Here is a 23,942-nt window from a genome sequence, read left to right as displayed (position 1 = left end):
ATCTGAATTTATGACGTGTGAGTGTTCAAAGGTTTACCAGAATAATCTGATGCATTAGACAGACAGGAATTTCAACAGATAATCTGAGGTAAACCTTGCTAGGATAGTTTTAAAGAGCTGGTTGTCTGCATTTAGTTTGACCAGAAATAACAAGAGACCTTGACTTAGAAGGCAGTTAATTCCCAAATATCTTACGGGAGAAGGCTCTTCATGCACATGGGGGTCTGTTACTCACACAAATTCAGGTTCTGGTTTATTCACATTAACATCCCAGATCCAGAGGTCCAAGATAAAAATTGCATTTTTCAGCTTACTCGCACCAGTGTTTGTATCCATTGCAAATCATATAATATCATATTTTGTAATGGGAAATGTGGCTATATGGAATTATTATTTTGGGGTTTTTTCAAAACATAAAATGAAAGAGACTGTGTATTTTTATAGCTGAATTTTGTTCCTGAATTCTTAGGATTAAAAGTTTTGTATGCTGTTTTTTGTTGTTTCTGTTGTGGATAACAGTAAATGATATTTTTTGGACACTATTTCTCAGTCTCCAGGGATCTTTTTTTACACAATTGAATCAATTGCATTCTTTACCAAGCCTGAGACAAATACATGTGTGTCCCCCTTTCACTGAAGTAGAAATTCTATTGTGTCAAATACATACATGTAAAATAATATATAGAAAATGGCAGCTGAATGACTTCAGCAAATGTTGAATAAGTACTTCTGAGAACACAGGGATAATTTTCCGGCATTCTGATATTAGTCTTTCTTTGTATAGGACGGGTAGCATTAAAAGCATCTTAAATAGCTCAGTTTGCTTTTCTGAAAAGATTTTGACAGTATTAATTACTTCTGCTAACAGAAATTTCTGACACTTACATGACCTTCTGCTGCCTTTGAAAAAAGGCTGTCATGGTTGGTGTACTGATACATGCAAGGAAAATCCCAGGAATCAAAATAAAACGAAACTAAAAAAATCTTACCCTTAACATTACCAAGTAAGAATTTCCAATGACTTCACCAAAACATAGATAATACTTCTGGTGGGGGAGGGGGGATTTCTGTAGGAAGAAATGAACTCCTTTGGAATGCAGCAATAACATACACCGATGACAAGACAGAACCAGCCAAGAGGAGCCAGCCTGGCTCACTGTTTCATTAATGTATAAGAAGCTGAACACACACATGGAAGTCACCTCTTTGTGGTATGTTTGTGAGAGTGTCACTATTAATAATATTACACTGGTATTAAAAAACACCTGAGCCTACGACAACCACATTGGCATAAAAAGATGCAACGTTCAAGTGGTTGGCACAAAATTGCCATTCTTAGAATAAGAGCCAACAAAAGTTTCTAGAACAGCAGCAGTGGAACATCTCTTAGGTTGTTGCTAAACACAAAAAAAAAAAAAAAAAGAAAAAAAAGGAAAATAAAGATTAAATAATTGAAATTCAAACCAGCTATGATAGCACAGTGAGCTGCTGTTTTCACAGGTGTTTATAGCTTTGAACTGATTTTCTACAGCACCAGGCTATCTTACCTGTTTTAATGCTTATTTTTCTCTCTTTGTCTCCCTTACTTCTTCTTTTCTGTTTCTTTAAATGTTCAGTTTTAGTTAGATTTCAAACCCTTAGTTTAGCACTTACCACCTACCATCCTTCCAAGTGGCCATTTTGTCTCTAACTGAATATAAAGTTATTCCAGCATGTTGGAGAGAAAGCACAGAACACTTCTGATAATCATATGAAAAAGTGTGTAGGCTGTTAAGGATCTTTCTTCTAATACATTATGGCAAATACACTCCCAGCACAGGATAAGAAGATTTGTTACCATTAAAAGGTATTTCAGTTCAGAGAGAGAATAAAAATAATCCACCCCAAAGAGCTGTGTTCTGGGTGATTACATTTTGACCTCAATTCCTGCTATATTCCCTAGTGACTTTGTCCAGACAATAGTGCTTCCCCTGCAGGGACCTAGTCGAACACCACCTAAAATTAGATTTTTCTATTGATTTTTATGGTCATTTGCTTCTTAAAATCAGTTGTTGTTGCTTCCAAAAAAAAAAAAAAAAATTCCACGCTCCCTGTTTGTCATAGTATATTTTGAAAAGTATATTGGAGAAATCTCACAACGTTAAACTGCATGTTCAGCCACACAGAGACTCGGTAATACTCACAGAATACAAAACCTTATAAATCCTTGCTGCTGTGCTACAATTTTTTTTTAATCCTTTTATTTTTACAATATGCAAATTTCTGCTGCTAAGAAAGTTAGCTTTAAAAACAGTACTTAAGGTGTTCTTGTGACACCTCAATCATATTGCCCCATAAAACTGTGTAAAAATTTATTCAAAATAGAGAGGGAAGATTGCTGTCATTATATGATAAATGTAATAAATAGAAACAAAACAATGGCAAATTACTGTCAACAAACACCCAAAGCGAGCAGAGAGAATTTTTCTCCTATAAATCTCCTGAGACAGAGAGACAGCCACAGGCTGGACAGAACCCCAAAAGCTCCCCACAGGCTGTGCCAGCTGCTGGCAACCTCCTGCTGTATGGCTTCACTCCTTCTCTTGTATTAATAAGCATTTTTTTTCAGGGATGCTTTGCCAACCTTTAATTATTGCAGAATAATTTTGGACAATGCAAGATTTTTCACTCCAGAGTAGCAGTTAATAGGTCAGAAACCAGCATGCAGGTGAATTTAATATTCCTTTTTTAAACTTATTTTTAATGCTGGAAATGGCACATCTTGCAGGCATGAACCAGCAACACCAGAGGTTCTAAGGAACAGTCTCCTCAGCTGTGGACTAATGAGCAGCTGATGTCTCAATTTACACAAACAGATGAAAAATCTCACCAAAACTTTCAGAAAAAAAAGATAATTCCAGTAAAACTGCTGCTACCTGCAAGAGCAGCTTTGTGTTAGCCCTTGAAACTTCACAGTTATTTGCCATTTATGAAAAACTTTGAAACTGCAGAGCATTTAATCATATATGCACTAAAGCCTGTTAGTAGATCTACAGGACTCACAGAATCATGAAATTGTTAGGGTTGGAAGAGACCTCTGAAGATTGTGCAGTCCAACCCCCAATTCACCAAACTTGAGATTCTGGAAGGCTCTGAAGTTCAGATAAAGTGGTTTTAATTGGAAGCAACTAGAAGTTTTTATTCAGGTACTGTTACTCAACTGTGAAATACATCTTTCTGGAAAAATATCCTAATGGGCAAGAAAAACTCTGGCTGAGAAGGAGTGAGTCACTCTCCAGCTGCCACAGCAATGCGAGAAAGTCCTTCTGCAAATCCTCAGTCACAGAGTCCTAGAATGGAAACCAAGAAGAAAGACAAATTTCCTTATCCTGATTAGGTGAAATCCACCTCAGAAGTGTAATCACTTTGAGCTTGCCTACACAACTTTTAGCTTGTATTTATGTGATGAGCACTACTATGCTGATGCTTGCACATTGATTGGTGTTGCCCCAGTTGAGAGTGCATCCTTCTCAACTCACCTAGATGTCAAAACAGATGACAACTGTATTCTCTCAAAAGAGTTATTTTTGGGTTCATTTGTTTGTTTTGTTGTTGTTTTTTTTTTTTTTTTTTGTTCAGATAACTAACTGGTGTCTGAAGTCAGTGGCAGCCTGTGATGCAGCATAACACAGAAAATAAACTGAGGAACTATTACCTTATTGTTAAACTCAGCAGACATGTCTAGATTGGCCAGAAAGCTCTCAATAACATGCATTTTATTACTCCCTGGAGGTAAAACACAGACACAGGTGATCCTGTAACTCCAGGTATGTTTGAGATAGAAGGCCACAGGCTGACATCCTCCCCATATCCTGTTCTGCTCTGTCCCTCTGAAGCTCTGCACTGCCACTTAGGGTTAGTGAAGGATATTTTGGTGAGGGAGAGTATTTTGGTTTAAATGCATTCCCCCTGTTGCTGCTGACTGCATTTGTATTTCAACTCCAGGTCAGCATTCTGAAGATATTCTCAATTAGGAAACATTACTAAAACTCAGTTTTTAAAGAAAGATCTGCGACAACAGTGGAAATTTGCAAGTCACATATGTGAACTAAATCATGTATTACCTACTGTATGTGAAGCACTGTGTGTCACCCTGTGTTCTGCTCAGCAAAGACTTACATGTACATCGTAAATGCTAAGGACTGGGATCTAAAAACATACAGATTCATATTACAGGCCTGTTGGCAAGCAATCAAGAAGCTGGAATGATGACTTAACATCCAGACTGACCATTCAAAGCAGGTCTATGTGTTTTGTTTTTGAGGAATGAGGACATCTGTGAGCCTAAGCCTGTAGGTTCGCTGTAAATTCAACAGAGACTGATACTCCATTTTGGATGCATGAAAGTGGGCACTGTAAGAATTCTTCTCTTCCAGTAAAAATGCAATCAGTTTTTCCATTTTCTCTTTAAGGTTGTGGTGGCTCATTGAAGTAAGAGTGGAGGGGAACATACCCTGAATAACAAACTTAATTATAAAATCACTACTACCTAACGTTCAGCACCTAAAATACCAGTAAAAAATAAAGATGTGCCCAAGAATAGCTGGAACTGAGGCCAGAGGGCACACACTGACCCTCAATCATGGGGCCAAACCCTTATGGGTTACAACACAGGTCTTAGGAAGCTCAGAGGCCACACTGAATTCCTGAATGAGGTTATGTAACCACAAAAAGATAGTAAATGTAGAATGCACATCTTCCACAAGGCAGCCCAGGAGCCAAGACAGGAGCCTAGAAGGACTGCATTGTTGTGAAATTGTATTTACCACAACTCCTTGTCCATCCCAAAGCAATGGCAGCATGACTGATATCTCAGCAGTGGAGGTGCAAGTAATTACTTAAGGAGACATCTTGGAGAATTGAAGGAATAATATTTTTTTTTTTTGCACAACCACAAGAAACCTCAAGTGAAGTGTGGCATGGTCCCAGACTCCCCAGTGGACAGAAATCTTTGTGTGGCTGCTAATGAATTTTTTTCTCCCCTAGAAGACATTAAAACATTTCTCTGAAAGAAAGCAGATTTGAGAAGCTGTCACAGCAGCTCCTACTTTACTGTGAAGGGAAATCCTTAAAAAAGGCTGGGACGAAGTCTCAAGTATAGAACACTCCTCTCCCCAGTCTGGCCAGTACTGCTGCCACAAGCCCATAATTGCTGTAATTTGCAAGTTTGCTATGGAAGGGAATCAATGAAAAACATCATCCAGGGATGCATAGTTGCTGAGTGAGGAGAATCCATAAGTCCAAATTGCTGTAAGAGCAAAAAATAGTCCCTTTCTCATAAATGAAGTATTTTTCCTGAGGATTTTCAAGTAGGCTTGAAAACCTATTACTCAAAGGTTTGAAAACTTCATCAGTAAGTCATGAGTAAATGTCTCTATTTGCATGAACACACACAATCAAAACTAAATTATTTAAGCTTAATCTACAATATTATACCACTTAAGTGAAAATTATTTCTGTGAAAGTTTTGAACATGCACTAGATGACACATCCATCTGAAAAAAGACTCTGAAAGCCTTATTATTAGTGGATTTTATGCACTTACCTCTTTTGAATTTAATAACTTCTTTCTTGATTACAAGCTTATCATAAAAGATAAAGCAACCAAGTAAGAGCATGATATATCTGCAGTTAGCACAAATGGTAATTGAATTCTCCTGGATAAAGATTTTCAAGAGACTTCTAGCTTGCATGGCTGTGCCTTTCATTAGGGAAACTAGATGAAAGTTGAATATTACCTTTTAAATTCTGTAGCTTATTCAGGAAATCCATCTCCACTTTAATTGCACTTTCCCCTGTAAGGCAAAAAATTATTTTAAAGTTCTTAGAATTTGAAAGTATTTAAGCTTTTAATTTTCTCTGAAAACACAACCATGACAAATACCCCACCTTTTGAAAATACAAACATGACAAATACCCCATCCTTCAAGACAGATGGATCCCCAAAATTTGAAAATTAACTGTGAATGAAGACTGAATATGTAAATCTTTTTTTCATTAAATTGATTAAGACTAAAGGTTATTGTAAGGCTATCTATGGTAGTCTATGTGCCAGTGAACAGGAAATATAGGATCATTTACATTTTATAACTCACTTTGTTAACATGCAGAAAGGCAGGATGCAGCCACTCTATGCTCCCAGTTTTCAAGAGAAAATTTGATGGAAGGAAGTGCTGTCCTTTAAATAAAGACATCAAGCCCTTTCCTTAATCCTGAAGGAGGAAAGCTTATTCACAATATGAATATAGAATTTAGTCCTTAGAGTTTAAAAATTGTTTTGATTTTCCAGAATAGCAAAACCAAATATAACTATTTACTTATGACATTGCTACAATTGCTTCCCACAACTATAAATTGTTGCAGAATACTGAGAAAATAACTCATTTTGGGATAAGCACAGCACTAAGGCTTACTGTAACAACAAATGTATTAGTAATTTGCCCAGATTTTTCAATATGAATAGTTTCTTCAAGAACAAGCACAGCTTAGTAAAATAGAAATGTTTAATAGAAAATAAGCATCCAGATCTTCTATGGCCTTATTATATTGTACTTGCACTTCATGGAAGTCACGAAACTGCAGCCCTCATTCTCCTCATGAGACCCATGTGTATTTCTATGCTTTGAATGAGATCTTGACATCCTTGCAGGAGTGGTTACTTCCACTAGAATTCATTTGGCATTGAGCACTCTTATTTTTGTCCTTTTGAAACAGAAAACATGGCAAACAATCTGCATTTTGACTTAGTGACTGATTTATGAGAAAGATCATTGGGGTGAGTATGCTGAAACATAAGTCTCTGAAGAGACTCAGCACTTGGTAGTCTGAGGGGAAGAGACCTCACACTTCCAAGCCCAGTCAGCAAATGCTGACTTGCAGAGCTGTCTCCTGCCCCGCAGCTGAGTGTTCTGCAATAAATACCATGGAATGAGCACGACAGCATTTAACAACTGCTTTGCAAAATACAGTAATTACACAATACGGTAAGTGGAAAAGAATCAAGTCTTGGTGGTCCATCCTTGCTCTTTGGTGGAGAGATGGATGGGAGATCAGCCAATAATTACATTTCTAGTAATGACTTAACCTAGCAATAAGCATCACTTATGGTCAGCTGAATTGTATCAAGTCACACATAATTTACAAGCACTGCTAAACAAATACACCAAAATCCTCTGTCAGCAGAAAATACTTTCATCACCTGGTTAAGAAGTAAAGACTAATTACAGGTAGACATGGCCTTGCTATAATGCTTAGAGAAGCTATTTGGGTTTCGCTTTGAATTAGCTCACTTCTATCTGACTATGACATAAAATAAAAGCTTTATGTGTTGAGAGAAATTAAAACACCCTGTTAGATACTCCAGAAGCATGGCCAGAAAAACAGCTGTGCTCAGACAGCAATGTATTTTTTTTCTCAAACTCTTTCAGCATAGAATACTGAAAAAGTTAGAGCAATAGTTACATAGTAGCACTTCAAAGGCAACACAGGCCCGGATAATAGTGGGGGGGAAGAGAGAGGGGAATTTGCCCCAAGCAAAAGATTCAAAGTCTTTAGAAACCAACAGATTTTGACTCAAATATTTTCTACATTGTTGTAACATAACTAAAATGGATGCACACACCCCATACCCTGAATAAACTGCTATGTTAACACAACTGTCACCTCTAATATCAGCAATTGAGAGCTCTTTTTCAGTTGTTAGCATTCTCAAAAACATGCAGCAATTTGAACTGAAATCTTTTTCAAAACCACAACACACACCTTGCTGTTCTGCATCTAATATGTGTAACACACCACAATTACCAATATTTTCGGGTTTTGAATCTGAGCATACACTGTGCACACCTGCAATCTTAAAAATTCCACTTCACTCACAGCAAATGCTGATCTCTGTTAAAAACCCCTTTATTAAGAACAATCCAAACCAGAAATTCTAATACTTTACAGTAACAATTTCAATGCATAATTTAAGAAAATCACTCATTTTTCAAATCTTTTCCCCTGTACATTCCTTCTTCTGTGTACATACTTTACATAGTAGCATAATTATAATTTCCCATTGGGATTACAGTACAAACAGTCTAAAGCAGAAACAGTGCAATTTCTTTGGTTCAAAGAGATGAACTCCTTCCTCAAAGGCTTCATAAATTTATTTCACAGCAAATCTGCTGCTGCCATAAATCTGTGAATCAGAAGTGCTTTCTTCAAATTTCAGGCTCTCATTCAACAAGCTATTCAATTTCAACATGAGAAGTCGACTGATGACCATTAACAATCAAGAAGCTGCACTATATTCTCTAAGCATTTTACATGATAGGCATGTAGTTCATTTTCTTCTGTCTGAGGAGAACCTGAAAGGAAAAAAAATCCCAAGATTTGAATTTCTAGTTGATTCTTAATACAAAATTACTTTTCCAAAGATTGCATTAAATGCCTTGCAAGAATTCATGCTGGGTTATGACCTTAACCTCCGTATTAATGAGCAGCAAATAAAATACTTTTACTTTATGTTGCAAAGCATAAAGTTTTTGGTTTTACCCCTGGGTAAGACAAAGCAGGAAATGTAAAATAACAATAGTCATGTTGAAATATTTCCCCATGTGTACTCAGAATAACAATCTACCATTTTAGCCCAATTATCACTGTTAAGTGATCAAAGCTTTACCAGCACAGACTAGTTGGGATCCTTAATGCAGGAATGCTTTAGTCACAATATTGATGTCATATTACACAACTGTAAACTGTAACAATGACAGTTGCATAAAATCCTTATTTTGATATGTAAATTTTTATTGAATTAAAAATCAATAGTTCAGTCTGGGACTTCATGTTCTACAGCAGTACATAAATGGAGATTAATGTTATGAGGTGCTAATCTGTAAAAAGTACATATTTCTACCTCATTGATTCAATAAGGTAGAAAAGCTCTGATCTGTGGTAGTACTGCTATAAGAAACAGTACAAACTTATTAATTTATTATCAGTATATGAAATGTTGTTTTGTTATGTTTAAGGATTGACTTAGTAAAGGGTGAGTTTGAAACAACAGTAGATTCACAAAATTAATGAATTTGGCTGACAGTACAGGAAAAATTATGAGATGTTCTATCAAAAATACACCTCCTCCTTATTAGGATACCAACAATGGCCAATGTAAAGAGAAAGTTTGTGGCAAATATGTTATGCAAATACAATGGAAACCTTGTATTATAAACCCCTTAATCAATAAACCTATTTGAGTACATCCAAAGAACAATTTAAATTAGAAGGAAAGCTCATTAGTTTAAAAAGACATTATCATGTCCTTTCAAGATTAGACTAACTTGATGTGACTAACAACCAATAAACCCATTATTAGCTACTAAAGCTCCAGATCAGTGCTTGAACACCATCCATACTCAATGTTCTTCAGCTGAATCTATTGTATTGCAGCCATTGAAACAAGAGTTATGTTCAGTTACTTAAGCAAAAATGTGAAGCTTTCAGAATGTCACTAACCCATGCCAGAATACTTTAATGTGGGAACAATGCTCTGTTCTGATCCCTTCTCTGTGTGGCTCAACACCCTGAGGCTGAGCAAGGTTAGGCAAAGTCATTGCTAAAAGAACAATTTTTCTTATGGCTAAATTTAAGATTTAAAGATTCACAGAACTGTACTGTGAAAAGGCTTTTTATTGCAAGCATGATCAGACCTATGCTTCAAAACTAAACTTGGTAATTACCTAAGGTCTTCACCTAAGGCATTTTTCTCCATCTCTATTTATAAGATGCCTAACCACAAGCCACATTGCTAATTGTGATGCTAGGGACAGAAGTATCCTTTCAAAAACTTACTGTGTTGTAGCACAACAAAAACTTACTGTGATGATATAAATTGAAATGCTTTAATGATGGAAAAATTAAGAATTTGCATTAGGTAGAAATAAGACCTACTTTTCTTCACTAAAGAATAAGCTTCATCTATTCTTCTCCTTATGGATGGATTCTTCAAAGTCACTTTTGCCTGTAGCACACACAAACATACAAAACTCAATGAGCTTTCTTGCCCACATGATCACTCCTTAACACAAAGCTTAAAAAATTACAATAATTCATTAGAGCACGAGATGTAGGAATTTTTAGAATTAATATAACTGTATCACCATATAGACTACATTTAATATAATTAGTCACAAATTACAAAGGACAAACTGCTTCTATACCATGTTGTTTAATCTCCCAGCCTCAGCAGCTACGCAATTAAAAAAAACCAGAATGATTGTAAACCTTATTATTATTTACTTAGAGATTACTCTATTGTTTACAGCATAAAAGAATAACATTACAGTTTTTTCAGAGATTTCTTAAATACTAACCTTCTGATAGTTGTGAAGCAAAGCCCAGAGCGAAGCTGCTCCTATTCTCTGAACAGCAGGACTGTTACTTTCCAAACAGGCAGACAGTACTGCAATAGCTTGATCTAATGAGATAAATAAAAAAACACGAAACAAAATGCATCTAGAAAATATAATCAAGAGCAATGTAAATATATTTACATGCCTCAGTAGACTGATGCTTGGAGTATACTTATTTTTATGACAAGTACTGGTATGGCAAAGGAATTACAGAAACTTTATTATCGATTAAATTTCAATATGCTCATAAAATCAGCACAGTACATTCAGAGAAGTGTTAAAAACAATATAGCAAAACAAAACCAAGTAATGCTAAAAAGTTAAGCCACCAGTAATAAAACATGAACATTATGTATAGCTATCAGCTATGCTTAGGGACTAAGTAAGCTGTGAAACTGTTTTATAACTCCCAGAAGCCACAATTAGAGCCACATCAGGACGGATATTAAGATGTTTCTATTTCCCTTCATACTTATTATACAGATGATTTGCAGCCAATGAGAAATATTTGCCACCCCACTCTAGGTGCCCTAATTTCCCAGCATTGCTCTGAAGCCAAACTCTTCCACTTTGCTTCTTCACTTCACAACAAAAATTCATAGATTATGTAACTAAATAATGTATATTTAATTAAGGCAGTAAATTCACATCTTAGGAAAAATAAAAAGCATGGACACTGTGGAAAACCTGCTGAGAATTTGAAACAAAGACAGGAGCATTCGCTCTGCAATTAAATGAGGGAAAGAAACATGCCTTCTACAAACAACCAAGAAAAAAGTTCTGAACATATTGTTACATTAAATATATATGCCATGACATATCTTTATCACTATCATAAACATTTTTTTTACATGACAGGACATATGATAGTTTGTGTCAACATTCATGATTTGCATAAGCTAAGAAAGTTTTGTCCAGCTGAAAAGATAGGGACTTCAGTTCAAACTGACTGATACAAAGAATCCTTCAATCCTCCCTGAAAAATTAGCTGTTCGAAAAAACTGCAAAAATCCTTTCATTCATAATCTGTTATTATATCCAAATGATCTGCCTAACAATGAATCTTGATTTTCTTTTGAAAACTATTTATTTGTTTTTCCTTTCATTATGTATTAACTGTAACTGTCTCTCTGCCAAAATATGTATTCTGTAATTCTAAAAATTATTTTTTTATTAAAATGCTCCTCTAAAATACAACATTGAGTTCTTGGTCAGTAACCCAAACTGCCATGAAAATATAGTATTCTGGAAGCCATGATATTCTCAGAGAACAACAGTTTGCATGTCCTTCAGATACTTACCATTACCTAATATCTTTGGTTTATTAGCTGGACTAAAACATATGTTATGTAGAATAAGAAGTGCTAGATGTTGGCTGCTCTTGTGCTTGTATTTACACATTTCAATGATTTGGTCTAGAAAGCCATTTATCTTCATAACCATCTGTTGTCCATCTTCTCCAAAAGATATGTTCAGTAGCAGCTTTAGCCAGTGAGTAGACACGTTACCAGGATTTTTATTACTTCCTTTTGGCAATGAAAGTGATAAAAAGTTCTGCAGGAAGTTACTCTGTTAGAAGGAAGAAAAAGGGTTTTAGAATTTATAGTATCCCATGGCTTGTTTGCTGTTGTTTGACCTTCCAATCTACATGCTTGACCAAACACTAGTAGTATTGTTAAATTTACACGTTAAAGGCAACCCATTATTAGTCAAGGATTCTTGAAAAAAATTACATATTAAAAGGACTCTGCTGCATGGTTAAAAAGTTAATATGGTAACATACATTTTCTTCTATAATAATTTATGCAGTGTAGATACATAAAAGTTGATCCCAACACAATTTATTTCTTTAAAGACTAATTCGTACTACTACATACGCTTTTTCCTTTGCACTCATTGTTCCTATCCAAAAATCATTTTAAATGAATAGCATCATTTTAAATGAATAAATGCACTACTTAGATAATGTATTCTTGATTCCTTACTTATTATTGCATGCTATTAACAAATGTTAAAGGTATCACAGAATGTCTCAAGTTGGAAGGGACTTGTAAGAACCTACAGCACCACTCCTCCCTTCACTGACAGCTAGTGGAACACCCTCTATTTTTGTAAGCTTTGAAGAAAAAGAACTGCATTGATATGACATGCACTATCTCAGCTTTGCCTCCACTTTAAGGAGATTCTGAGAAGACAAAAAACAATTCCCCTGTTGCAAGAGGGAGGTGTTCCAACATTAATTCCTCTAATGAAAAAGTCCTTTACTAAATATTCCCAGCCTCACTAAATCTTGACAATATATACAAGCATCTGGTTGAAAGCAAGCAACCCAGCATACAAACTCATTGTGGTTTTCTTCATGTGAATATAACATTGGTAATTTAATTTTCACAGAGGGAATTGATTATTCAGCATTGCTTACACTTACAAAAGCCAAGCCCAAGAGAGAAAAGGAAGTACTATCACACTAGAGTGAAACTCTGAAGAGACTAAAAGCAAAAAAAATTCACAAGAGCTACTACAGAAGAGATCTCAAACTCTCTGTTTCTATCAAAATTGTGAGTATTAGCCACTTTGCAATGGTACGACCATGCTTTACATATTTAGCATCACAAAAAGATCTATTTCTCCCCACATTTCTAACAGGTAATTAGGTCCAAGAACTGAACATTGTTAATTGAGATCAAAAGAAATTTTTGCAATTAATAAATTACTATAAAAGATGCTACAAACAAATAAACTTTTTATAATTTCTGCTGTGTTAGCTCATCTTATGTCACTACTACAGTTGACTTTCTACACAGTCTATCTACTTTTCTCAAGGTTTGAATTTATTTAAATGATCAAAGTTTACAGCAAACAGATTTTTCAAAGCACATTTCATAAAACAGAGTAAGGATCGTTCTATATTCAAAATGTAAAAAGGGAAAGACATTACATACATTTGTGTAATACGAATGGATTTTCATCCAACATCCAATCATTGGTTTTTTCCTAAAACTTTTACAAAGGTTATGTTTCCCAAAGCATACTTAATGATTTACACAAAGTTTAATTTCTTGATCTACAGCGTACTCACTTGCATGATCAACTAGTGATTGCTATCAATACATATGGGTATTAAAAATGTTACAACTCACTGAAACAGAGAGGTTACAAAAAGCTCTAGGAAAAATTGTCCAGACTATTAATGTATAACTGAATTACACTCTGCTCTTAGGGAACAGTAACACAACCGAGAAGACACAATGGATTTGATTCCCACAGAAGCATGTCTATATGCTCATAGGACACTCCATATTAAAATTTGAGGGCTTATTAAAAAGGAAATTGCATCCATTGCTAAAATACAGGTTACCATTTACTTACCTTCTGAATAATGCCTTTACAGTCATGAGACAGAGCAAGGTTAGATATTAGAGAAAAGACCACCTGCTGGACTGGGCTGTTATCATTTGACACATGGGAAGCCAATTTCAAGATGTAATGCATTAATGAATTGCCAGCTGCACTTCGTGCAGATGGAAGCGATGATTGTCCACCACTGCCCCAACAAAGTGAAGCACAACCTTAAAGCAATGAGACATGTATCATATTAGAAATGCACATACATATTTAAAAGAAAAATCTATAGAACCAAGAGTGCAACTGCTCAAACACTGAGATGGAACTTTTCTAAGGATTTGTTAGGTATCTTTTCTTTGAACCCCATTGAAGTCAATCAGACATGCTATGAATAGAATTATGGCTGAATGTAGCACTTTACTGAAATAGGCATCTGCTGTTCTATTGTTCTAGAATGTAAGAGGTGATTCTGCTGTTAAAAGAAGCTATTGCTCCATCTCAGAAAGTCTCCTTAAAACCCAGAACATATACCTAATTATACAATTATTTGGAGGTTGGATCTGAAGGGATCCTCTGAAACTGGCTCATAAAAAGATGCTTCTGTATAATTTGAAAGGATTAATATAAGTTTCTTAGAATATTTTTCTGCACTGTCTGCAGCTGTCATTACATTGTACAACAGAAGAATGCACAATCCTATGCTACAGAGCTACAAGCTTGAATTAATACAGCAGCAGGAACAGCTATGTTACTGACCTAGTATAGATAAATGCCTTCTGCACAAATATAGATATATGTCTTTTTCTTTAGTGGCACTGGCCATCAGCAAAAACAGGTAATTTCTTATGTGGCAAAAGTAAACAAAAATGAGACAATGTTTAACCGTGACAAATATTTACATGCATTTCTTTGACTACACTGAGGAAGAGTGGTTAACCAGTTCAGAGCAGGTAAATTTGGGACACCTCATAAACCAGCTATTCCGAACAGAAAGAAAAACGATGATTGATCAGAGAGCACTTGCTCTTATCAGTAAGGAAAATAAAAATGCAGGCTAGAGTCACTTCAGCTTGATTTCTTGCACATGGACAGGACACCACATTTTTATTTTTGACTCTGTAGCTGACTAATACACATCTTTCTTCAGCCCATATTAAAAAAATTATTTATGAAAAAAGTAATTGCAAGTTCATCTGAGGTCTGGAGACATTAACTTTAAAAAAAGAGTCATATTTTAACTGTAAACTATTTATTTTAACAGTTATGGTATCCTGACAGGGAGAAAGGAACAGACACTTTTGTGTCTCTTCAAGCTACTTGCACATCATTATTTATGATTTGCTAAACCTAAATAACCAGGATATGGAAAGAGAAAAATCCATGCTAGAAGAAAGTTCAGGCTTCTAGTAGAGGGGATAATTATCAATGGAAATAAAAGGTTTGATCAAATGAAAAGGAGATTCCTTATGAAAAATATACAAATGCAAGCTACTGAGTCCAAGGCATAAATAAATTGAGGAAATTTAATACAAAATTGAATTTGATTGACTATTTCAAAACCAGAATGTTTTCAATAAAGACTGATGTACAACCCATACAAAGTACTGATACACTGTTCTATATTAAAGAATTCCTAGAATAATATTTCTGTAATATACTATTCAGCTTGGCAGGATGTTCAACAAAACCTTCAAACATAATGGTTTGAATTAAATGCTATTTAATCCTTTAGTACAATTGCACTCTTGCTAAAACCAACAGCTTGAACCAGATCTGAACAAAAGTCTGGAATGTATTAAAATAAAAACTCTCGATGGACTTTGATGGACCAGGGCTTTTACACTTTACTCTCATAGTAGCAATAAACATTCTTTTCCTTTTATTATGCTTTTCTGTCTTACATTATTCTGGTAAAATATTTTGATGTATTCCACCACAGAGTGACTTTCATACCTGCCGGATAGTTTGCAGTGTAGACACAAAGCAAATGCAGAGCTATTTCCATTGAGGAATCATCTGCTAAAAACCATGGCCACAGAGAATGCAGAACAGGAACAAGATGAGCTTTGAGTGCTGCCATCTACAACAACATGAGGAAGAATTTCAAATGCAATCAGTCCTTTAAAAATGAAATACAGAATGAGAAAAGCATATTTTTATCTTATGGTTTAAAAGACTATATGGAGAACTGACACCATCATTTCAACCACCAATGAATTTAACTCTACACCAGTCAAAACCAGCACCTATCTTAATTACTGAAAGATATGCAAACAAAAGTAAAGATTTATTCATTCCAAGTGCTCTTTTTCATGAGCTCTCTAAAGTTTTATTCAACTCCTTCTAAAGTAATTATTAGAACTCAAAAAGCATGGAAATACAAGAGTGCAGTTGTATAAAGAGCAAATGATAGAAATCTTCAGTTATCAGCAGCAAACTCCTTCAATCCTCCAAGCAATTCTTTCTGCAGATCCAGATCAAAAGAAGAAAAACTTTCCACAATAATCTTAGCTGAGATTATGGCCCAACCAAGTTATGGGGACTTCAGGAATAATCAGATGCCTTATTCAGCCCCAGGTGTTCTGCATACAAAAAGGATGTTAATACATGCCCTGGAAAAGGGGCACTCCTGGAAAGTCAGGAAATCTTAGTTCTACCACCGCATTTGCTAAAAGTAGCCCAAGTTGTATAAATAGCACAAATGCCAAGAAAAATTAAACTGTGAAAGTGGAAAGAAATCTGTGATGGTATCAGCAATAAGAAAGAAGAAGAACAGTGATCAGAAAGAATGAACACAGGAAAAAGTGAAAACAAGTAATGTAGTATTTTCCCCATGAGAAAAAAAAAAAACAAGTAGGCAGAATGGAAGTTGGAAAGAAATTGAAAAGAACAGAGAAAAAAACAAGAATAAAATTAAAAGACATTCAAGATTCTGAGCAAGAAAAATGATTTTATAAAAAATGGATATGAAAACAAAATTGTGTTTTGGAGGATTAGTACAATTTTACTCTGATAAAGAAAAATAAATAGCAAATTATTTTTTAGACTTTTGAGTTTTGCTTGGTTTTGCTTGTTTTGTTGGGGTGGTTTTGGGGTTTTCTTGTCTTTCAGAAAGGCAAAAAAAGTAAGGCGAGGAAATAACTTTCTAAGATCCAAAATGTATCTCTATGTGCCTTTCTGGTGGCCCCACACTTTCCTCCACATCCATTTTCCATGTTGTATGCCTTGAAAATTAGAATTACTGACTTACAAAAAGCAGAAGTGGATATTAAAGATAACAGCCATCTGAAACCATTGGGAGATGATGTTTCCCAATGGTATGAACACTAAGTTCCTAATAGATGTATGAAGTATTCTTAGGAAGTGGGAATAATAATGAAATATTAATATTTCTTGCCATTAATATCAAACTTAAATTTAGCCAGCTTGAAAATAACTTCAAAGTAGAAAAAAAAATTATCTTTATTCAGTAATTAAATGTGCTCATATTACTTCAGTATAAGAATACTTACTTTGCATTCTTCATTTTGAAAGAGGCAATTTCTAAGGAGCTGCATAGAACACCTTAACTCCTTGATAAGGTTATCCTCCTATCCAGGGAAAAATAATTGAAGATCATCAATGTAAGAAAGAATTAATTTTGTACAAGGAGGAAAGATATTTCAAAAGAAGAAGTGGAAATCTAAGGTATCAATGTTTGGGTCACATCTGCTCAGCAGTTTTCTTCTGATTTCATGTAGAATTCATCTCAGCTAGCTTCAAGCACATTTACTAAAGACATTTATAACCAGTAACTAATTATCCTTATCTCTCTTTATAACCCACAGCAACTATTTCTAGGGGCACCAATGTGACCAAATGCAGAAATCTGTAATGTTGAGCTCCATTTTACTTACGACTAAAGAAGAACAGGCAGGAACTTTCCAAGTATTTGTTCCATCCTAAAGCACACGTCTAAGACAAGTCAAATGAATCATTGCCTAAAAGCATTTATTTTTCTTCCTTGGATAAAAACAAGGTTAAATTAGCTCTGTCTTTCAGACTCTGAGATGAGCTCAGTTGGAGCATGGTGTCAATAATATTAAGGTTGTGGGTTTGACCTCAATACGGACAATTCATTTAAGAACGGGATTTGATGATCCTTGGGAGACCCTTCCAACTTAGAATATTCTGTGATCTCTACAGCAGGTCAGACCAATCCACCCTTATATTCCCAAGATCCTAATTTCTGTAACTATAAATATAGAAGATATAAATAACTTCCAACCTGATAAGAATATTACAAAAATAAATACAGACCTTTGGACAGTGAGTTGCTACTCTGAGATTCAAGTTACAAGTGAACAAAGAATCTGTGTTCTCGACAGAGCTGTGACACTACAGGGCAATGATGGCTGCCCTAACTCCTATAAGGGTGATGCACTAAACCACTTCTGAAAGATCACCAAATTTCAACAAGCTTTTTCACCACATGATACTATTCCTGTCTTATCAAGCATAAAGGAACAAAAATGTAAAATAGGATTCATACTAAATCTCAGACAAGGTGAAGAAACAATGCATGCTTATAAATCATAATGTGCTTATACATCATAAATCATGTATTTGATGACATTTAGAGATTAACTACTCTGCAGTACAGCCTACTGCAAAAAGGTTAATGAAAGCCAGGTGTAGCAGATCAAGAAGAAACACACAAGTCATTATTACAAATACATTTTATAACTGGTTTGTCTCATCTCTAGTCAAAAAAAATGCTAACACTAAGACATGAATTCTTTCAAGGAATTCTGTATGTATTAATTTAGTTAATAAGTAAAATAGCATTAAAATGTCACAAGCTACAAGTCATATTTAATGTACAAACTTCTAGGAGGTTGAAAAAGTTACGGATTGCATTGATAGCACTGTTTATATTTATTTATTTTAGGATATCTTGCTTTTTACAACAATACTATTTTGACATGATTTTTTGAAAGCTTGACTACTTCTAAATACTTTTCATGCTCTTTATTAACATCACACCAATTATTGTGAAAGAAAAGGAATATCAAGTGAAACACCTCAGCTGACTTGAGAATGAAGCTAGGTAAAAGACATTTTTCCTAATAATTAAGAGTCAGAGAAAGGAAAAAAGAAAAGAAGCTGTCATGAATTTCCTCTGAGGGTTGTGCCCCGAAGTCGGCGAAGGGGCAGTTTTGTGAATGATCAGCTAAATCTACCATGAGAGGAATGTCTCAATGTCCCCCACATGAAATTGTCATTATGTACCACATATGATGAACAGCACACTTACACATGATACAGCAACCTACAGTCCCAGCTCAGCAGGAAATCTGTCACAAAATCTTTTGCAAATCTTTCAAAGAATTTTCAATTAAACATAAACTGTTTTTCTGAACTTTCTCAGAGACTCCTTACCTCCAATTTCATTTAAGTTTTAAATTTCTCCTCAACCCAAAACTACAAAGAACCAGCTGACTTCAACCTTATAGGACATATCTAGGGCAGGACACCTTTCAGCCTCCAACATTTGAAAAGGTAAAATGAATGTGTTTAGGAGATCTCAAGAAAAAATAAAAAATATGGTAGCCTTCAAACCTCAGGGTCAAACTCAAATTTTTTAAGAGTTCATTGTCATAAAACACGATTCCATATTCTCACAAACCAAGGCTAATCAAAACCTTAGAGAAAAATACTATTTAGCTGAAGCAATGCAGAAATACCCTACAGGAAGGTGTTTTCTGCAATTTATGCTTTATGTGGGAGTGGACAAGATAGACTTGACAGCAGCGGTTACTGCCTGTATTTTATTAATTCTCTTAGGTGAAAGTGGAAGAGAACAAGCAGATTGCAACAAAAATCTTATGAAACTGTTGTATGATGGCAAGACATAATTTATATCTATATGTTGTAAAGAAGACTTGGGTGACATGAGAGCCTGGAAGAACTGGAAGGCAGGTTGAAAAACAAGGCTAAATAAATAAACTGTGAATGGAGAGAAACTACTGGGAATGCAGGCAGTGGAAGGACCACAAGTATGAAGTTATAAAGACCCAAAACTGACAAGATGTTAAAAAACAGGGACAGTTGAGTCTGATGACAAGAGATGTCCAGACCAAGTTCGAAGGAGAAGAGAAAAAAAAATAAAACTGAAAGCCAGATAATAGGAAAGTAAAAAAGCTATTATTTACATGCACAAGCAGAATGGAACTGGTTTTGGGATGGGATGGAGATTGACTGATACAAAAATAGACAAAACTAAATAGCTAGCACTTGTTGAAGGACACTGAAAAAAACAACTTAAGAAAACCAAAAAATATTATTGTGGAAACAAGATGGAAAAAATTAGCTGGATTGGATAGGCCCATAAAGTCAAGACTGAAAGTCCAACTAAGTTTGAAAACAATACTCTGATTTTGCTATAGGATAAATATCATAAATTACAAGCACAACAGATTACAAAAGGATGAGATGTGTATGTGAGTGGGTGTCTGAAAGTGAATTTTGAACTCTCAACCAGCCTGCTATTTGCTGCTTTCAGCCAGGATGGACTAGTTGCTAATTCTGATAACCTAGACTACTAAAAGTGGGAAGTCCCAAATCCTCCAATTAATGAAAAGACATGAGACAAAACCAGTAACTCAGACGCTGATCATGTTGTACTTTGCGTGTAGACTACTGAGTTTAGGCAAACAAAAGCTTGGAGTTCTGGAAAGAAAAGTTAGTGGAAAAAAGAAGGATTCCAGAAAAGAGATGGTCCCAAAAAGAAGCATATGAAGATCCTGGTTGGAGTAACAATCTGGCAAATGGGAGAAGATCCTGAGGACCAGAGAGAGGCATGGAAAAAAAACACCAGGACATGCCCAGGGTCTTGTCTAGAGAACAACCAAGACTGGGCAGCTGCAAAATATGAACTGAGGTGATCTTCTGCCTGACATTCCTGAAGTAGCAGCCATCTCTGTTGGAAAAGGTAGTTGAGATCTAGTGAGACCTGTGGGTGGAAGAGTGTGTAAGGTAATTAAGTTGGTAAAAGTTCTAAAATCATTGAATTTTATGGAAGCTCCAGTATCTGGATCCACTACAAGCTGTTATTTCCTTGGTCTCATCTGTGACACATACAAATAGCATCTGCCTCAAGAAAACAAACAAACAAACAAACAAAAAAGCTGCAAGTGCCTTATCCTATCAGTGTTCTGGTTTTTATAGGTACCTTTTTTCTCTGTGCTTTCCCAGGCTTTAGGGAATCCAAATTCAGCTGTGCATGAATATGCTTCATGTTTTCCATACAGCTGTCTATCAGGTCAGCTGGAAGACAAAAACCAGTAACATTTATAATTACATTCACCATCAAAAATGTTTTATTAAAAACCAAAGTATCTTTCTGGCAATGATTTCCTTGTTCTCTTCTTGATATCAGGAAGTAGCAAACAGTTTCCGAGATCAAGTGCATCTAGCTGAATGCTCTCAAGGAGCAAGAATATATTTGAGTTCTCTTGCAACAAAGTCCCATTAGAGGAATGCCCAAAGGAATGAGAGGTAAGATTGAGAGGGGAAGATGATTTGGGTGGAGAGGATAATAACTCATAATGCTCCAGGATATCTTCAATGATGCTCCTTAGAAGTGTGAAACTTCAAGAGATTAGGGCATCCATTTATTTTACCTAACCTTTCCCTAACAACAGCAGATTTGCTGCATCTGTGGTGAGCCAAAGGAAAGCAACTCTCCAGGTGACTTAAAGGGCAAAATGTTGAGTTAGGCTCTTTTCTTTGGATCTAGAGTCTTAAGTCAGTATAAGATGATGGAGTGACTATGTAAGTGGAGAAGGTAAGAGCTACAGATATCATCTCTCTGGACTTCTGTAAGGATTTTGACACTGTCCTCTACAACATCCTTCCAAAATGGAGAGTTATGTGGACAGGTGGACTGGATAGTGGATGAGGAATTGGTTAGATGGTCACACCTAGAGGGTAGCAGTCAATGGATCAGTGTCTAGATGGAGAGCAGTGACAAGTGGTATCCCTCAGGGATCCATATTGGGACCAATACTGTTTAATGTCTTCATCAATAACATTGTGGGATTGAGTGCACCTGCAGCAAATTTGCAGGTGACACCAAACTAAGCAGTGCAATTGAGACACCTGAGGTCCCAGACAACACCCAGAGGGGCCTGGACAAGCTCAAGGTCCAGATGGACCTCATGAAGTTCAACAAGGTCATGTGCAAGGTGCTGCACTTGGGTTGGGACAATTCCAGATTGTCAATACAGATTGGGGGATAAAAGGATTGAGAACAGCTCTGACAAGATGTAATCACGGCACTGGTGAATGAAAGGTGAGGTGGTCAGGTAATGTGAGCTCACAGTCTGGAAGGCCAAGTGCATCATGGACTGCATCCAAAGCAGAGTGGCCAGCAGGGCAAGGGAGGAAATTCTGCCTCTCTGCTCTGCTGGTGAGACCCCACCTGGAACACTGCATCCAGCTCTGAGGTCCTCAGCAGAGAAAAGACCTGTTAAAGGGAGTCCAGAGGCAGATCACAATAATCCTGAGAGGGATCTAATACATATGAGGACAGGCTGAGAGAGTTGGGATTGTTCAGCCTGGAGAAGAAAATGCTCCAGGAAGACCGGGTAGCAGCCTTCCACTTAAAAGGAAAAGCTTAAGAAAGATGGGGACAAACATTTTAGTGGGGCCTTTTTTAAGGGGTAATGGTTTTAAACTAAGAGGGACAAACTTAGACTAAGTATGAGGAAGAAATTTTTTACAATGAGGATGGTGAAACACTGGAACAGGTTGTCCAGAGAGATGGTGGAAGCCCCACCCCCTATCCTAGGTTGGATAGGACTCTGAGTAACCTGACAAAGTTGAAGCTGTCCCTGATTCTTGCAGGGGGGTTGACCTAGATGGCCTTTAAAGGCCCCTTCCAATGCATTCTATGATTCCATGATAATGGGATAATTCAAATTGGAAGAGATGGCCTCCAGAGGTCATATACCCAACCATATACCCAACCTTCTCCTCAAAGCAGAGCAAGCTCTAGGCAGGCAAGGTAAATGCCTGCAGCTTTACCCTGCATGGTCTTGAAAATGTCCAAAGACAGAGACAGAACTCTATGTCTAGCAGTGCTTTACTGCCTTCAAAGGGCAAATGTTTATTTACAGGCAGTTTGACTCTCATGTTTCAATTTGCACCCATTCTTTCCATCCTCCTATACCATGCACTGCTGTAAGAAACCCATCTCCAACTTCTTCAAAATCTCATAGGTCCTCCCAAAGCCTTCTCTTCTCCAGTTTGTTGACAGTTGTACTGGGCCAAAACTGGATGCACTATTCTAGATGTAGTCTAATGAGTGGTAAGTAGATGAAAGAAACTTTTCCCCTTGATCTAATGGCTGTGTTCCAGTTAATACAGCCCAGGATGCTGTCAGTCTTCTCACGTTCAGTTTGCTGCCTACCAGGCCCTTTTTTCAGCTCTCTAGTCAGCCTCTACTGCTGTAAGGGCTTGTACCTTTTGAGGTGCAGGACTTGGCATTTTTAACTTAAAGTAGCCCTTAAGAGCTGAACAGGTGATGCTAGAGCTACAGGCATCTGCAGGACACTGCTTTGAGCCCCAGAAGTTGTCCTCCTCTTTTCTAAGGTCTGTGTTGCACAACAGCAAGAATGGCTTGACAGCTCCTCTAGCACAGAATGATGCACTTCCTGCAGTGGAAGTGCCTTCACAGGAAGCTGGAACTTAGATGATCTAGTAAGTCATCAAAAGAAGAAGAAGCCTGACTGAAGTAAGGGCTGAGTACAGAACCAATACACTGGGAAAGAGCAAAAAGTGTAAGACCTGAAGTTGAGTTTTCTACCACTATAGGGATCGGACACTGAGCAGATCTGTCTAAGCTATCAATGTCAGTATAGGGTAGGTTACAGAGTGGAAAAAACAGAGATGTAAGTTACAGGAAAACACCCAAGACAAAGTGCACTTGGACAGATCAAAAGGTGTAAAACACATGATGCATGAGAAATGCAAATTCACCACTCTCCCATGTTCTAGAGGGCACAAGAAGCCTGTGATTAGAAGCTGGTTTACTACTGCGAAAGGAAGAAAGTCCTACTTAAATTGTAATACGGGACCAAAGAACCAGGGAAGAATAAAGCTGAGAAAAAGAAGTCTCTT

The 23,942-nt window shown here is 36.3% G+C and overlaps 1 protein-coding gene across 3 annotated transcripts in view; it reads right to left on the bottom strand.

Moving 5' to 3' along the window:
• Positions 1 to 7,926: 7,926 nt before the first annotated feature.
• Positions 7,927 to 23,942, bottom strand: part of RTTN (rotatin) — a 78,225-nt gene continuing 62,209 nt past the window's right edge. For 2 of the 3 annotated variants that reach the window (XM_059857439.1, XM_059857448.1), the window contains exons 42-49: positions 20,992 to 21,086; positions 17,291 to 17,368; positions 15,732 to 15,858; positions 13,803 to 14,002; positions 11,735 to 12,002; positions 10,395 to 10,498; positions 9,973 to 10,042; positions 7,927 to 8,390 (exon numbers count right to left, since the gene is read on the bottom strand). In XM_059857439.1, coding sequence (XP_059713422.1) covers positions 8,308 to 8,390; positions 9,973 to 10,042; positions 10,395 to 10,498; positions 11,735 to 12,002; positions 13,803 to 14,002; positions 15,732 to 15,858; positions 17,291 to 17,368; positions 20,992 to 21,086 — 1,025 coding nt within the window. In that variant the 3' untranslated portion in view covers positions 7,927 to 8,307. The remainder of the gene's footprint in view (positions 8,391 to 9,972; positions 10,043 to 10,394; positions 10,499 to 11,734; positions 12,003 to 13,802; positions 14,003 to 15,731; positions 15,859 to 17,290; positions 17,369 to 20,991; positions 21,087 to 23,942) is intronic. The other variant, XM_059857456.1, reaches the window with a different exon arrangement.

This window comes from Haemorhous mexicanus, chromosome 1 (assembly GCF_027477595.1).
Source record: "Haemorhous mexicanus isolate bHaeMex1 chromosome 1, bHaeMex1.pri, whole genome shotgun sequence".
NCBI lineage: Eukaryota > Metazoa > Chordata > Aves > Passeriformes > Fringillidae > Haemorhous > Haemorhous mexicanus.
The sequence above is the reverse complement of the archived record's forward strand: the minus strand, read 5'-3'. Positions and strand labels throughout refer to the sequence as shown.